The sequence below is a fragment of the Nicotiana tomentosiformis genome, chromosome 8, assembly GCF_000390325.3.
Source record: "Nicotiana tomentosiformis chromosome 8, ASM39032v3, whole genome shotgun sequence".
Lineage (NCBI taxonomy): Eukaryota > Viridiplantae > Streptophyta > Magnoliopsida > Solanales > Solanaceae > Nicotiana > Nicotiana tomentosiformis.
Window position 1 is genome coordinate 78,063,100 of NC_090819.1, and position 17,486 is coordinate 78,080,585.

Here is a 17,486-nt window from a genome sequence, read left to right on the forward strand (position 1 = left end):
TCACTTTTCATGCCTATATAAAGGCCTTGTAATAGATAAGAAAATACACACAATTGAAGAAGAAAATCTCTTCCTTCTCTATCTCTATTTCTTGTTCATGTTTTACTAAATTGCTTTTATTTCATAACAACATGTCTTGTTCATGTTTTACAAAATTGCTTTTGTTTTATAACACGTTATCAGCACGAATTGCTCATTTCATGATCTTCTACGTCAAGACTATATAAATTATAAGCAGACAATGAGATCAAGTACAATGAAAAATGTCTTGGATGATAATACAAAGATAAGTTTTACATCCATCTAAACTCATTCATATTTTCATATCTTTGCATTAACTTTATGTGCAGTATTTAGTTAAAATATTTTTTTCAATTGTATCCACTGAAATAAAGAACTGGAAAGGTATGTCTTTATTTGCTACTCTCTTATAGGACAAATATAATATTCCAACATATATATATATGTTCTGACCTTTTGCATACTATGATAGATAATTATTAAGGTAATTTAGTAATAATATTTTTACCATCACATGATGTATTTCATTGAAAGCAAAATTATCAAATATGTAGGCGATTTTACAATACCTTGCAAATTTGGCATTCGAATATACAATCAATATAAACTCATTATAGTTATAATTTATAATAGTCACAGTTATGCATTAAGCCTTAAATATTTTTGCTGGAAACATAAGGCTCATTCCTCCGTATTGGATTTTTTTGGTGAAGTTCTTATAGTCTTTGAAATATAAGTGGTTATAGGTTATCTGAATCTTTCCCCTAATTAATTTATTAAAATATAAAAATGATTGTATCATTTTTTTTAAAAAATGACGTATATCCTAACTAGCATTTTTGTTGCAAAGGAACTGTTTCAAGATTAAAATAGTTATATATGTCTTCTTGAAAGTTAATTTACTTATGCCTATAATTATGAAGTAATAATATTTTAAAGGCTCGAGTGCGAGTCCTAGTGAGTTTTGGCCTATTATGCCAAAGATTGAGGGTAAGACGATGGGTTCAAGTCCCAACGCACTATGTTGATAAAAAGACGCTGGATTCAAGTTCCAACGCATTATGGCCTAGCATGCCTTTATATGGGTAAGGCATTGGGTTTGAGTCCTAATGCACCATATTGATAATAATAATAATAATAACTAAAGAAAAAATAATATATTTTTCATGAAAAAACATGAAGCTTGTCCCACTTGATTTGCTCCATTCTTGAAGTGAATGTGATAGCAGTGCATGATAAGTCTAAATAAAGACAAGTGGTTGAAAAATGAATGTGGGCGTGCGAAAGGCCAGAATAATAATAGTTATCACTACGGTAATTATAAAAAGGAAGAACAAGACAATGTTTACCATCAAATTGATATGAAAAAAATAAAATAAAATAAAGCACATTGTATGATTATACTCCATTCTTTGAAGAGAATGTGACATGTGATAAACATTGAGAATGCATACTCATTCCTGAAAGTGAATGTGAAAATATATATGTGATAAAGATTATGCATAATAATGTACTAGTGCATGGTTGGATAAATACTACAACTCACCTCTAAGGAGGGTTTGAGACAAAGAAAAATAATGAATATTATTGTGTACTTACATGAATATATCATTGGTCGCATACATGTGATACGCCAAATATTTTGTCAAGCTTTATGAAAGTTATTAAAAGCAAAATTAAAGCAAGAAATTATTTTGCTTATGATGATTTTGAACATGACAATTATTATGATATGATTCTCTTTGTGAAGGAGACATTCATTATATGGATGGTGTGACAAAAGATCTTGTAGTACAAAAGCAGTTAAGAGATCTGAAAGAACTAATTTGTTACTACCCGAATGAATGAAATTGTTCATGACATTAATCTTGTAGTAAGTCTCAAAGGAAACATTTTGATTTACAAATATATTAGCCGAAGTGGTTGGCATATTGAGACTATAAATGAAAAGAAGATTGAATATCTTTATATTACTATAATCATACCGGGTAAATATGAAATGTTATCTGACTTTTCTTCTATTTGTACTACACAAGTATAAGCATGATGATGCAATCATAAGCCATAAGTAAACTAGAGGTTTATTGAAATAAATATTAGTTGGCATGACCGGTTGACCATCTCGGTTCAATTATGATGCGAAAATTTAATTGAGAATTATATTGGCATATATTGAAGAAATATAAGATTCTTCAAGAATTCTCTTCTGCTGCTTATTCTCATGATATACCAGTTAAGGTTGGGATTGAATCCCTTGATTTATGGAACGAATAAAAGGTGATAAATATAGGCCCAGTCACCTTCCATTTGGACCGTTTATTATTATATGATTTTAATAGATGCATCTATTCTATGGTCACATGTGCATTTGTTATCAACTTGCAGTTTGACTTTTGCAAGATTGATTGCTCAAATTATTAGAGCACAGTTCCATAATATAAATTATGATGATTTATCTTGATAATACTGGTTTAAATCCAAGTTGGTTTAGCAGAAATTGTATGCCTCCAATTATATCTAAACCATTGGTTATGAGAACAAAATTGCCAAAATAAAATTTGGTATGTGATATATTATTTAATATACAACAGCACTTGTACGCATCTAGCCAAGTTATGATAAGTTCTCCCTATCACAATCGGTTCGGGATCAGAAACTAAATAATTTCCATCTAGAAATATGAATGTGTTATATGATTTAATTATTCCACCACAATGCACAAAGATGGATCCCCAAATAAGGCTAGGGATATTTGTTGGTGATCCCAACAATAGGGGGAGAAAATAGGCAGCTGAAAAAGTAATGCATGTAATGAATTGTTATGAGTACATCTAGATCCTCGTACGAGAAAATGTAAACTTGAAGTTCAAGTGATAATTCATTTGCAAAATATTGCCAGACTTATTTGCTGACCCAAAACTAAATGTCATATTCAGCTGCTAATGCTCCAAATAAAATAAAGTTCATAATGAATAAAGTCTATGGCATGCATGAAGCATAATAGACTAATCGGTTCCAAAGATAAAACTCCTTGAAGAAGGAGAGGAGCAAATGTTCAAGATGGTCATAATAAGGAGGCAAGTTCTCTAGAAGAGCACCACGACATAACACTTCATAAGACCTCATGGGAGAGGCTCAGGTACCTGAAGATAATAAGATAAAGAGATCTCAATAAGTTATGTCTTTATTGGGTAATAGTAGAACCGATATAAAATGATCGTTGACGATATTGTTAATATAATGTAGCGCTCAATATTATTAATATTGACGAGGATCTTGAGCTCAAATCTGTCATGAAATTTGGATAGATAAATAATTTGCCAAATGAAAAATACGCAATGAAAATTAATTTCACCTGAAAAATATGAAGTTGGACGGATAGTCCCAACATCTGAAAGTATAAAGCCAGTGGAGGTATAAATGTGTTCTTGTGCGAAAAAAAAAGGTCAAGTCGATAAACACAAAGACGACTTGTGTCACAAAAAATATTGTAAATATCCTGGCATTGATTATATAGAGACATGTTCTCCTGTGGTGGATGTCGTTATTTCAGGTTTTAATCTGGCAATACAAGAAAAATGTGATATGCATATAATGGAAATCATTGAGGATTTAAAGTGTTCTGAAGCATATTAAGGTTTCCAAAAAATTTATTAAATAAAGCTTCAAAAATCCTTATACGGGTTGAAACAATCAGGGCGCATGTGGTATAATCGCTTGAGTGAGTACCTATTGAAAGAAGGGTACAAGAATGAATCAATTTGTCCTTGTGTCTTTATAAAAAGATCTGGATCTAAATTTGTTATAATCACCGTGTATGTTGATGATTTAAATATCATTGGAACTCCTAGGGAGCTTCCTAAAGCAGTAGACTATTTAAAGAAAGGATTTGAAATGAAAGATCTTAGAAAGATAAAATTTTGTCTTGGTCTACAAATTGAGTATATGAAAAATAAAATTTTTGTCCATCAACCAGCATATACTAAAATGATTTTAAAGCGATTATATATGGATAAAGCACATCCATTCCGACATCATGAAAATAATGAAGAGCTTCTTGGTCTCGAAGTACCATATCTTAGTGCAATTGGTGCACTAATGTATCTTTCTAACATTACAAGGTCTGACATAACTTTTTCAGTTAATGTCTTAACAAGATATAGCTCTGCCCCTACAAGGAGACATTGAAATGGAATCAAACACATATTGCGGTATCTAAAAGGGACTACCGATATGGGATTATTTTATGACAATGATTTCAATCCCGATCTTGTTGGTTATGCCGATACTGGGTATTTATATGACCCACACAAGGCTCGATCTCAAACATGCTATGTGTTTACATATGGAGACACTGCCATATCTTGGCGATCGACTAAGCAATCAATCGTGGCTACTTCATTTAATTATGCTGAGATAATTGTTATTTATGAAGAAAGTCGAGAATGTGTATGGTTGAGGTCTATAATACATCTTATTCGAGACAAATGTGGTTTGAAGTGTGACAAACTACCCACAATTTTGTATGAAGACAATGCAGCATGCATAGCCCAATTGAAGGGAGGATTCATAAAGGGGATAGGACAAAGCAAATTTTACCAAAGTTATTTTTCACACATGATCCAATGGTTGATATGAATGGTGATATCAATGTGCAACAGATCCATTCAAGTGATAATATGGCTGATATGTTCACCAAATCTCTACCGACGTCAACCTTCAAGAAACTAGTGTACAAGATTGGGATGCGAAAGCTCAAGGATGTGAATTGATGCTCTCATCAGGGGGAGTTAATATGCGTTGTACTCTTTTTTTCTTACAAGGTTTTGTCCCACTAGGTTTTCCTTGCAAGGTTTTTAACGAGGCAACCAAAAGGCGTATTTCTAAACATGTGTACTCTTTTTCCTTCATTAGAATTTTTTTCCCATAGGATTTTTTCCTAATAAAGTTTTAACGAGGCACATTATCTATGGACATCCAAGGGGGAGTGTTATAAGAAAAATCAAATTATGGTGGATGTCTACTCTTCCTCCATGATCTTCTCAAATGCTTAATGACATATTCAATGACATATTTCTATGCTTAATGACATATTCAATGACATATTTCTATGCTTAATGACATATTCAATGACATATTTTTCTTCACTTTTCATGCCTATATAAAGGCCTTGTAATAGATAAGAAAATACACACAATTGAAGAAGAAAATCTCTTCCTTCTCTCTATCTCTATTTCTTGTTCATGTTTTACTAAATTGCTTTTATTTCATAACAACATGTCTTGTACATGTTTTACAAAATTGCTTTTGTTTTATAACAACTATCATATTTGTAAGTTTAATTTGAATTTCAAGTATGGGAACTTTTAACTGTTTCAAATAAGGACTAAAATATTAACCAAATTTTAGTTAAAACTATAATCCTAAGTATCTAGGAGATAATTAAATGAGGATTCATAAATATTAGGAAATTAATATAAATGATTATTTTGTCTAGTATGAACTCTATTTTTTTAAAAGACGAATGTCATTTTGCTAAGGGTCTTCGTACTTTTAATAAACTATAAATTTTATTTTTCTTTTTGGGGCGGGGGGGAAGGCGTAGGGAGGTAGTAGTATATCTAAAAATTGAAGTTACATCAAGATCAAGTTATGTAGAAGTGCTCCCTCGCCCCACTCAGTGCAACCACAGACCAAGTTAGTCCTTTATTAGAGGAACTTGGCAAAGAGGCCTTGATACAAATTGTTTCCTCGGTTTTACAGCAGGGAAAAGGGAACCCCTATAGAAGTTACTCGAGTAAACATCAACCTGAGAAGGTTAAACCTGTGGTCAAGTTACCTATACAAGCCATCCCAATGGTTATAATACAATGCATTGACATACAAAACCAAGAAAAGCAAAGTATATGCAGTAGATATCTACTCAGAACAAAACAATCATGTACAATTGCAGACTCAGAAGTATCACCCAAAACCGGGAGCTTAGAGCTACGAACTTGATCCACACTCTGCTGGTTTTGTTTCATTGGTAGCCTTGTCGGAAGCAGGGAGTGTCTCGCTAGAAGCTGGGAGTTCTTCAACTGCAGAAGCCCCAGACTGAAAAGGCTTCTTGAATTGCACCAAAATCATGGTCATGTTGTCACATCCTTCACCTCCAGCAGTAGAAGGTGCCAAACACCTATCGAGAACTCTTTCACATACTGCAGAAAGCTTGCTTTCCTAAAAATCAAACTTACTGTCAGTCTGTATTTTAGTGTACACAGAAGAACATTTGTCTCTGGACTTCACATATAATCAAAGCCCCAGCCTATGATATGAGAAAGCCAGATCAAACAATATATCCTATCCCCCAACACCACCCACCAAGCGCAAAATGGACAACAATTAAAGACGTCTCAACGGAGAGGACAGCACATTGATTGAAAATTTTTATCAAGACGATGAGATGTCTGCTCATGTATCTGAAGATACCACATGATCTAAATGGACTAGGGACTATTTAGCAGGTCTTGATATTTGGCTGCAGCCGGTAATCCAGCAGACTCTAGAGTAATTTATAATAGGCCTTTGAAGCAGAGTAATCAAAAACCAGAAATGTCTACGAAAAATGAAATTAAGGTTATGGTTGATGAACAAACAAACACCCAATAAGGCAAATGGACCTCCTTATCCATTCCTGGTGATTCAGTTTTGCTTATTACTAGGTAATCAATTGAAAACAATTGCAACCACTGAGCTCCATCAGTTGGGCAATAAAATATACCAGAATGCATCTCAAAAAAACAAATAATTCACTCTTTTCCTATTGAAAATATCATTTTGATGAAGTGCATGCATGTTTATTTTGTTCTTTTTATTTTCCGTAGTTCTCAAACAAATTAATAGTACATCAACAAACAAAAGGTTCAGCTACGTGGACCTGTAGATAAACATAAGAATCAGTATGTAAGCACATATTATCTATGTTGCTCGGACTCGGGTGCAGGTATCTGATCCGAGTGCGGATTTGGATATTGGGATACGACCAATAAATGTGTGTGTAGGAATATATGACATAAACCCAAAAATCAAACCAAATACTTCTCAGTCATAGAATGTAGTCAAAGTACTCAAGGTAAGTTGACCAAATCCGGTATGGATCCCACACCCACACACATGCCGTGTTGACACGGGCCGCACAGCATAGCATATTACCAGCTACAGAGAAGCTTTTGTTCTTCGATCACTATGCAAACAAAATGTCAGACACTATATGTCCCTCCATTAATGATTACTTGCAGATGATTTTTTCCCATTCTATACATAGTTCGACTTGACTCAGCCTTTTGCCAATTTTAAGAGCAAAAACTTTATCATGTAAAATGCAAAAAAGTTTCATTCTGTTGAAGTTGCTTATTTTGAACTCGGCTAGCATGCATGGTAAGCAAAACTATTCCTTTTTCAGGCTTCACTGGTAGCAATATAATGAACTTTAGATGACTAAATTATTCCTCTGTTAGTAGCTGACTTCCCAGACAGGAATTTCATCAAACGTTAACACCAATGCAAATGAAGCAGAAAAATGTAGCCAGACTAACCGACTTCAGCTGCTCGTGTATAAAATCCACCAGTTGCTGGCTGGACATACAGTCCCTGAGAAGAAACAGCCACATGAAAAGCTATGTTATATATTTGTTAATATGTATTATCTGATAATCAAACCGAGTAAACTTTGACGAACATCTAAAATGCATACCATATACCATCACACGCTAGCACAATAAAATTATCATCATCGCACAGCTCAACCTAATCAGGGAACAAAGCAACATTAGAACATGTTATCAGAGGAATATATGAAAGAAGAGCGTCGGGTGGAGTGGGTGGGGGTTGAAGGCATGCAAGATTCAAGAAAGAAAGAAATCAAGCAATTAAGCGTCAATCCCAAGGTAGTTGGGGTCGGCCATATGAATCTATGTAGACTAGACATTCTCCCCCTCTTATCTCAATCAACCGTAATACCAATGGTTTTATAAAGCCAAAGTCTATTGCTTTTTCAATTATCAATCTCGCCCACTGAGATTTTAGTATCACCTTCCTCCTTCCATTAATTAATACCGAATTGCAATAGTCCAAAATTTCATATTATTTTCCAGTCTCATCGAAAAGTCTTTGCCCATTATCACCAAAAAGTTTGTATTGCATTCAATGACTCCGAAGATACTTTTCAGGTCCTCCCTCATAGTTGTTTGATTTTATCATAGCAAAACGTGATAGAATTAGTGGGAAATTGAGGGGGATGGATACACTGTAGAAAGCTGTAAGGTAAACAAAACATATGGAGTCAATCTTTTTTTCTCAGTATGCAAAAGGCCTTTTTACGTGCATTGACCATATAAGTGCCTAATAGAAAGAAGAAGCATGTGATGAAAAGAAAGAATCAATATACAAAATAGAAAGCGGTGAGCTTGACCAAAGATTAGGAAAAAGATGGACAAACGCAAGAAGAGTAACTGCAGAAAGTCATCCAGCCAAAATTTTCGAATATGAAAAGAGAAAAGATAGAACTCTTGCTGAGTTAGTTTATTTTAATGTACAAGAGGACTTAGTTTATTTTAATGTACAAGAGGACTCGTTAGGTCAAAATTTTGAATTACATGAAACAAGTAATTTTTCCAAAATTCTTTTAATTTTTACTAATAACATAATCATTAAAAATATTCTACAAGACATTCTTTATATAAGATATTCTTTTTATTTTATAAAGTAATAAATTTTCATTAAGAGAAGGGCAAAACACACCCGTATACGAGAAAGAAGTAAACCACGAGAAAGAAGTAAACCAAGAAGTAGAAATTTACACGATATTCCTGATTATTCTTGACTAATATAATCAATAAGAATATTCCATACAATATTATCAACGATTGTCGATTGCTGCCTAGCCCTCCATGATAAATCTCCATAACCAATTGTTATCAGTAGGCTCAATTGAAGACCATTAAATCTCTTACCCACAATCCCCAACACCTTCCAGTTTCTCAAATAATATTTCCTTATCCCTCCGTTGTGTCCCATAAGTTGGAGGGTCCTAGGGGTAGTAAGCTGCACAGCATATTAACAAGCTATCTAAACATTTTCAACGCTTGTGTTCTCCTTTTCAGCCTTATTACACCATTTAAATTTACACTAATTACTTAACCAGGATATCAAGAACCGAAAGAAATCAATTGATATATACCGGAATAAAGAAATTATATCAGCTACTGAAATTATATATAAGAGGTTATTATGTTAGAAACAGCCAGTGGTTCTTTTTTCGTCACTGGTCATTTCAAACTTGCAAAATATTTGTGCATAACCAATTACAGAAAAATCTTTTGGGTTGTGTCCATAAGTTAGGGATATTCGAACAGAAATGAGACAGAAACTTTACTCCATCCAATTTCATCTAAACATACCAGAAAATGTATATTATAAATTTCATGCAGAAGTTAAGAGTACAATTTAAGGGATAACAGAAGGTAGCCTAGAGGCACATGTCAAGAAAAAGCTGATGTTTAGTGCCTTGTTGCTTCTTGGCCCCAATAAGAGTAAAATATGTTGCCAAACCAAACAACAAGAATAAGTGGATATAGCTTTCTTGAATAACAGTCATGTCTCAAAGTTACCATAAAACAGATTGCGTACATATGAAGAGCTGAAGGAACTTACAGTGTTTATATCTGGATTGGCAGTTACAATTTGCTTCTCAGCTGGCAAAAACTTGTTCTGCTTGAATTCCATGTCACCTGCAATTAACGCAAAAGGGTGCTAATTATCTTATACAATAGATGGTTACTTCCTTGCCATCTATTCCCAGTTAACCAAAACATTTCTAGTTTGAATTTTTTTTCAGTTATATTTCATCTTCCATTACAGTCATCTATTACTTATCAAAATTTTTTTTTTTTATTACCGAGAAATCCCTGCTGGTCAATGGCGCACGGTACGAAACTCGGTGGAGAATGGTCCTGCCCCTATACCCTTTTCCAATTAAGTACCATGCTTTTGCTTACGACAGAGATCGAACCCACGACATGCGTCTAATCCATACATCACATGCTACAAGTTTATCACTAGGAGCAAAGCCCTGTGCACGAAGCATCCCACGTTCACTCAGGCTCCGAGGAAGGGACGCACCACAAGGGGGTGTAGTGTAGGTAGCCTACCCTGATGCAAGCAGTGGCCGATTCCATTGCTCCAATCTGTGACCTGTAAGTCACACGGAGACGACTTTACCGTTGCTCCAAGGCTCCCCTTCACTAGGAGCAAAGCGCAAGGGGCTTAATAAAGAATTCTTAGCGCTTATTATACAATCCTAATAACAATCTCTATACGTTCAAGTAATGAAGTTTCAAATGCATTTGCATGACAACTAGCTTTTCAATAGATTATTAAAGGTCCACAACAAATAGGAATAATACCTATAGCTCTTGCAAGATTTAGACTTCCATTCACACGTCCTGCATGAATAAAACCACCAGCTTTTAAAATTCTCTCTCTCTCAACCTCAAGATCAGGTTTATGATCCCTCGATAAATTGTATGCCTGCAAAAAAGGGATGTATTGGATATCCGTTCTTTAATTTCACGTTAAGGTTTAAACAGGAAAACTTTAACATAGCATTATCGGACAATATACACATCCATATCGGAGGTCATGTGAAGGGGAGCCTTGGAGCAACGGTAAAGTTGTGTCCATGTGACCTAGGTTCGAGCCGTGGAAGTAACCACTAATGCTTGCATTAGGGTAGGCTGTCTGTCTACATCATACTACTTGGCGTGCGGCCTTCCCCGGACCCTGCGTCAATGCGGGATGCTTTGTGCACCAACCCTTTTTATATCGGGGGCCATGACGCTATGGCCCAGCTATAGCAAGTCCAGAGACATAGCATGCTGGGCCCCTAGTAGAAAAACAACTTTGGACACAAAAAAACCACTGCCAAGGAGAAGAATCATTCTACCAAATTATCAAAACGATAGCACATTACCTGGCCCTTCCTTGAAATTACACAGCGAGAGTCACCAGCATTTGAAACAATGAGTTGGTTCCCTCTCATGATTGCAACACAAGCCGTACATCCAGAAGTAGGCCCAGAAAAATCAGAGTGAGGCCCCTGATATCAATATAACACACACTTAGACACAAGCCAATTAAATAAGGTCTACAACAACAGTAATGTGCAGGTCAGGCAAGGTTTCATGCTAAAGGACCATATAAGTATGTATAATTTTGAAGGGAAGGATCTATCTACAGCGGTTTTGCCCCATTTTAAAAAGCAGAAGTATTCAGTACAGCATTCACTTATTAAACAGGATCAACTTTAATGAAAGTTCCAACTTCTTAGGTTAACATGAGTATTCATTGAGAAACTTCCATTCTTTCCAAAAGCAAGAAGCAGTAGTAAGTGTACAGAAGTCCATGAAGGTTGGATTGGGAAGCTTTGAATATTCTCAATAAAATACCCCAATTTCCATTTCAAAATGGTTTTATCAGCTGAACAGACAAAAAAAGAGAGGCGTATTATTTTATCTCATTTTAACTCAATATCCTCAGGCACAACAAGTACCTCCTCAAATGCCCAATCATCAACATGGTTGTTTCCATCACCATTTTTTGGAGACCAAATAAGACCCTCTATCATACCCGTGAACTTGTTTAATTTATCCCCTAGTGCAGCCAGCTCCCTCCATCCTCTCTGACCACGCATCATCTCATCAATTCTGCACCAGGAACAGAACAAAACAAAGTCTCACAACGTGCTACAAAAGCACAAAAGCAACTAGTGATTTCATAGTGCAAAAGACATCCATGCAGACCTAGCAAAAAGCAGGGCACAGAAAGATCTACATAGGCGATATCAATTAGTTGGAATTAAGTTTTAGTCATGTTAGTACGTTTTACTTTTATATGAAGTGGGTCACAACAAATGTCATTAAGGGTAAACGAAGATGATAAGATTAAATAGTTTCCAAAATATAGAAATGCCACAATTTTTTTGACATACTAAAAAATAAAGTATGCCACGTAAAAAATGGGACGGACGAGTACTTACCAAATTCCGTAGTATAACATTACAACGCCACATGAGTATTCAACTTTTTGGAAATGTCAAGGGTTTGATATGGTAAGCACCATCAGAGTACCCGTACAAGCTTTCAACTCATGGGAAAAGAAATATACGGAATAAAATGCATTTGCAGTGAAACAGGACTAAACATATCATCCATCAAATAAATACATTAAGTTAATTAATATAGCCAGCGACAATTCAAGAAATTCAATCCAAACAGGAGTGAATCATTCAATAATCCATTTCAGTTTTCAACCAGAAAATATGAAATGCATAGAGCAAACCCAGTGTATATCGGTCAAAGTTGAAAATTACAACAAAGCAATGGAACAGCACTAACATTAACTACTATAAGTAGCTACTAGGAAAGGGCTCATGAAAACATACATGTAGAATCAGAACTCTGTTTAAACAACAACAACAACAAACCCAGTGTAATTATAGTAAACATTAAAAGAAGTAAATAAGTAAACACTAAAAGACAGCCATAAGAGTTCTCAGGATGTTGTATAGTCAATTATAGAAGTCAACCTGAAAAAGGCTTTCTGGACTGAAGTTCCTATATCACCATGTAAATATGCTTCATGCTTGAGCACTTGTTGATGTAGATACTTGGCACAGAATTTAGCAACAACTTTACCTGTAGTTTACCAATGGTTCAGTTATATTAGCAGATCAGGAAGTAGCATAACAGTTGTTCAAAACGTTCTTCAAGATGCAAGTTTATACCGGCAATCTTATCTTTCCAGAGCAGGAAAAGTTTGACTAAAGTGTCTGCTGTTTAATAAGCATGAATTAGAATTCGGATTAGAATTGACACTTTCAGGGCTATTGAAGCTTTTCAGTAACCTCTATCCCAGGAATTAACTCAAGCCTTCCAAATCAAAAATATTGTTGTTACATCCCTAAACCACCATATAAAACATAAGGAATAGGGAGTAAAAGGCAGACAATTTAGAGGGTAACAGATAATAGGACTCTAAGCCTTCTGTAGTCCTAATCAACTTGGCATTGAGTGAAACACCATTATTTTAAGCAAGGATCCCAGACTGCTCGAGTATGTCCTCAAAAATACCTTTTATTAATTTCCATAAGTTGAATCATCACACGATTATGTCTCTACACAAGAAGTTAGCTAAATAAGCAACACCACACAGAAATCCACCAAGGTCACTTGGGATCTACAAAATCACTCAACAAAGTACCATAATCAAATATATCCAGACACAATCTTCCACAGTGCGAGTTTGCTAAAATTGATAACAGAAAAACTAAAATTGATAATGCATTTCTACCAAGTTTAAACCATGGCCTTGCTGATGGAAAATAGACCTGAATGAACATAAAAGATTTCTCTTACAAAATGGCACTGCATCATACTTGATGTTTGATGCAACAGAACCAAGATTTCATAGCTCAACTGTTAAGGCATAACCTATTGAACTGAATGGAGAGAGAGAGGAATACAAGAGCTTTTGACGGAGTAGAGAAGGATTTTGTACACTAGTGGAATAGCGTCTTATCCCTTATTTTCTTTTAATGCACCCACTAGATTCCTATATGTATAGAAGATTGGATATCTTTCATAGAAAACCATATTTCTTCGTAGGTCTTTCTACTTTTCAGTATACTTCTTGTATGCGGGCATGTTTTGCCCTTCTTTTAATGAAATTTATTGCTTTATAAAAACAAATGTATAGCATCTCAAGAAGAAACCATGTAACAACAAGATACATACCTCCGTGACCATCATAGACACCAAAAAAGGATGTTGAAGCATCCAAATCAGGTATTGCTGCATGCTGAACAAAGGAGTAGGACAAAAGGTCAGCTCAAGATGATGTTTATCTCCTACATATTGTTGGATTATCCATAAGGAAAACATTATGATAAGACAAACACTGAGAACATGTTTCAGAGTAACTATGCCAATAAAAAGCATTTATTAAATACTTAAGGTCATAATAGGATGAGCCTGTACAATGCATTTAAACTGATAAAAGCAAACATCATAATGTCAGTCGATAACAACTCCAATTCTTAACTGTATTGTGATTTTAGAATACTAAAGACAATTTTACCTTGAGTAGAATTAATTAAATAACTTTAGCTTATTTCCTTTCACTGAAAGATTACTCCAGCTTCCTTTGACTTATTTAATTCTTTTCTTTTATTTTTATTTTTCGGAAGGAGTCTAAACCGATAAGTGAGATGGGCTGCAAATAGATCATTAAGAGGAAAGAACGCTAACAAGCATAAAAATCATTGTATAGTCCCACTACCAAAGCTTTCCACGTTGTAAATGTTTTATTAGTCTTACAATGAATCTGTCGGCAAAGCAAAGGCAAGTTGGTCAAGACTCTTAGACGGCCATGGTAAAAGATACCAGTTTAACTTCATACCACACATGTTAGGATACCAGCCAGCACTGAAGATAACAAATTCTACAACTCAGAATGATAAAATGGCTAGAGAAACAAAAATCAAACAAAGTTCAAACAAGTAACTTTGCTCTTGGGTCAGAACGCGAGAAATCAACCATAAACTTAACCTCATCCTCTAGGAACCGCTTGAGACAGCGCAAAATCCCTACTTTTTACCAGATGGAAAGCTGTGAAATTATTACCGCATTTTTCCACTTTGACATTATTGTCTTGTATCATAAATATCTCAAATGTATTGAATAGAAACAAACAACTTATTTCCATTCCACAAATTACATCACAAAACATATTGACTAAAGTAAGTAGCAGGGATACAAGGGATAGTAGCAGGGATACAAGGGATACTCACAGCATCTTCCATTGTTGCACGCCATCCTTGCATTGATGATAAACCATATCTTACCCTAGCATTCTCACCATCTTCTGAGAATTTCTCTGTTTTGGGGGAACTGAGGTATATACCCATCACTTTTAGCTGAAACAGATAAAGAGAAGCACTGACATATCATAAGAACAACCATAGACAAGTGGGAAGCAGTGAACATTTATAGCCAAAACCACTTAGAAGGGGAAAATCAGAATCTTCTGGCCATGTATCCGATTAAAGCAGATATATCGTAATAATGACAGATACAAACAAGCAACAATCTAGAGAAAAGATACAACTGAAGAATCAAGAAAGCAAAATTGAAAAACAAAAGGAAATCATCCTGTAAAGAAAATTACGTAAGAATGTTAGGTACTAGTAAATTCCCATAAGTTATCTGCCCCCCATCCCACGTGCAGGCCTCTATCTACACCATAATTGCAGTAGACAGACATCTAATTCACCAAGTGCACAAGAAGCCTATCATCTTCAGAACAGCTGTTAACTTATTTCTCTCTTTCCACATAGACCAGAAAATTCAATGTAGAGAGCTTTCTGATGTTGTCATTGCTTCCTTGAGATTCAAGTACCATACGGTCCATAAGAGGCAGCAGGTAATTTTTTAAGAGAAAATGTCATTACTCAGTGAACGCTGACTAAAGAAGGAACATCTTCCAAATATCTTGAGCGAAATCAGAATAAAGCATCAGATGGTCAACTGATTCCAGAGGCGGACTGACCCTTAAGGGTAGGGGTGCACCGATCCCTGTAAGCCTTGGCAAAAATCCTGATATATCTGTATATATATCGAGAAACCCATATACAATTTATTTGTGCCCCCTCAATCAAGGAAGCTGGATTGGTGCACCCATTGAGCAGTCCACTCAAGTTCTTTCCCTTGCTTATTGTGACCTGGGTTCGAGGCCAACTCCAGCAGCTTTGCTCTTTCTCTACTTTTTTTCTTTTCAATGATAGTAGTAATAGTCTACTTTGTTTAATATTTCATTTACCAATTCTGAATTGAACTTGAGTTTAGTACTTTTTCATAGTAGTGAACTTAGTTTAAAAAAAAATTCTTTTTCAAATCCCCCCCTCAAAAGTCAAAAGCCCTAATGCACCTTCGCTCTCCACGACTAGAAAAATACAAACCCTTCCTTTACCACTCGCATTGGTGACTGTAGGAAGAGCATTCTCAATCATGAAGCACATCAAAGATGAATTGCATAGTAGTATTAGTGATGCATCTTAAAATGATTGTTTTGTTTATTACTTTGAGAAGGAAATACTTGCAAATGTAAGCAATGATGCCATCATTAACCGTTTTTCAGAAAATAAAAGAACATCAAGTTCAAGTATGAATGGATGACGCACTTTGTTATATTAGTACCAAATTAGTGATATGCGATAATATGGAAGTTTATACTTTGCTGATAAGTTATCACAATCATTAAGTTTTCAATGAGTTGCACGCCGAATTATGTCGCTAGTAATTGACATATCTATGTTAAAGATAGTGTTGCATCGGCCACACTCAAATCCTAGGTCCGTCTTTGATTGATTCTATAATTTATAATACATACAACATCTGGCAGCAAACCTCTTTCCGCCCTCATCAAATTCAGTCTTGAAATGCTAAACTCTATGATCCAGCAAAACTTAATAGGGCAAGAACTGAAAACTTGATTAAAGAAATTCAACAACTTTTGGTAATAGAGAGAAAAGGCAGATGCTAATGCAATTGACATGCTATGTGAAATTCATAGGCCAAAATCCTTTGCAATTTGAGCAAATATGCAAACTTAAATCACTATTCATTTCAGCTCTACTTTCAGATTCAATTCAAACACACTTGAAAAAAAAAGAAAGTAAATTGAGATCTTAAACTTTTGAAAATGTAGAAATTCAAAATCCCATCTTACCTCCAGAATAGAAATCAGTGCGATTGGATCACTACAAAAGATTTGCTAAATGGCTGACCTTGATAAACATTTCATCTTCTTCCAAATACATAATATTCAGAAATTGACTAACTAAATATTGAAAATTCGTATTCTAAATTAGTATAATTCACTGGGTGAAAGTGAGAAACTTACAAGTAGATTTGGCCGGAGAAAGAGGCGTCGAATGAAGATTTTGTGATTCCGATAAAGAGGAATGAGGTGGAAGGTAAGAGTAGGACAAAGTGCGGGTGGATTCTGACGGCTCTTCTCCTTGTCTTCTCATCCAATTAAATACTAGTATTAAATACTGTAATGCAACTTGCACAGAGTACAAAAATTGTGTTCTAATTATTTTTATCATTATTAGGTAATAGAGATGAAAAGTTATCCCTAAGCACAATTAGCATATTCACCCCTAAAATTTAGATAAATATTTACACGTTCCGTAAATAGTACTGCATCTCCATACCAAAAAAAAATGTATTTTTTTTTATTTAAAAATAATTTATCTTTATGCAATGATTTATAGCCAAATAAAATATATGTAACTTATTTTACACCACAAGTTGAAAAGTTTTTTCTTTTTTCTTAAATTTCGTGCTCAGTCAAATAGATTCACA

General features: G+C 34.8%; 1 protein-coding gene across 3 annotated transcripts; it reads right to left on the reverse strand.

Moving 5' to 3' along the window:
- Positions 1–5,698: 5,698 nt before the first annotated feature.
- On the reverse strand, positions 5,699–17,178 carry LOC104106068 (probable protein phosphatase 2C 60). 3 transcript variants are annotated; one of them, XM_009614548.4, is made up of 12 exons: positions 17,020–17,168; positions 16,846–16,920; positions 14,909–15,034; positions 13,854–13,917; positions 12,647–12,755; positions 11,612–11,765; positions 11,033–11,158; positions 10,467–10,590; positions 9,715–9,791; positions 7,757–7,809; positions 7,599–7,653; positions 5,699–6,240 (listed from the first exon to the last, which is right to left on the reverse strand). In XM_009614548.4, the coding sequence occupies exons 3-12, from the start codon at positions 15,023–15,025 to the stop codon at positions 6,010–6,012; spliced, it is 1,110 nt and encodes a 369-aa protein (XP_009612843.1). In that variant the 5' UTR covers positions 15,026–15,034; positions 16,846–16,920; positions 17,020–17,168; the 3' UTR covers positions 5,699–6,009. The 3 variants fall into 3 exon arrangements, with proteins under 3 accessions (XP_009612843.1, XP_009612842.1, XP_009612841.1); XM_009614547.4 differs by having other exon boundaries at positions 16,846–16,923; XM_009614546.4 differs by lacking the exon at positions 16,846–16,920 and having other exon boundaries at positions 17,020–17,178.
- Between the last annotated feature and the right edge of the window lie 308 nt (positions 17,179–17,486).

What these genes read in the sequence shown, in the direction of transcription:
- LOC104106068 (XM_009614546.4), bottom strand. Translation starts at nt 15,025, where the DNA reads ATGGGTATATACCTCAGTTCCCCCAAAACAGAGAAATTCTCAGAAGAT. An exon ending in TGTCTATGATGGTCACGGAG is followed by an intron (nt 12,756 to 13,853) that starts GTATGTATCTTG and finishes GGTAAACTACAG; the next exon opens with GTAAAGTTGTTGCTAAATTC. An exon ending in TAATTTCAAGGAAGGGCCAG is followed by an intron (nt 10,591 to 11,032) that starts GTAATGTGCTAT and finishes CCTTTTTTGCAG; the next exon opens with GCATACAATTTATCGAGGGA.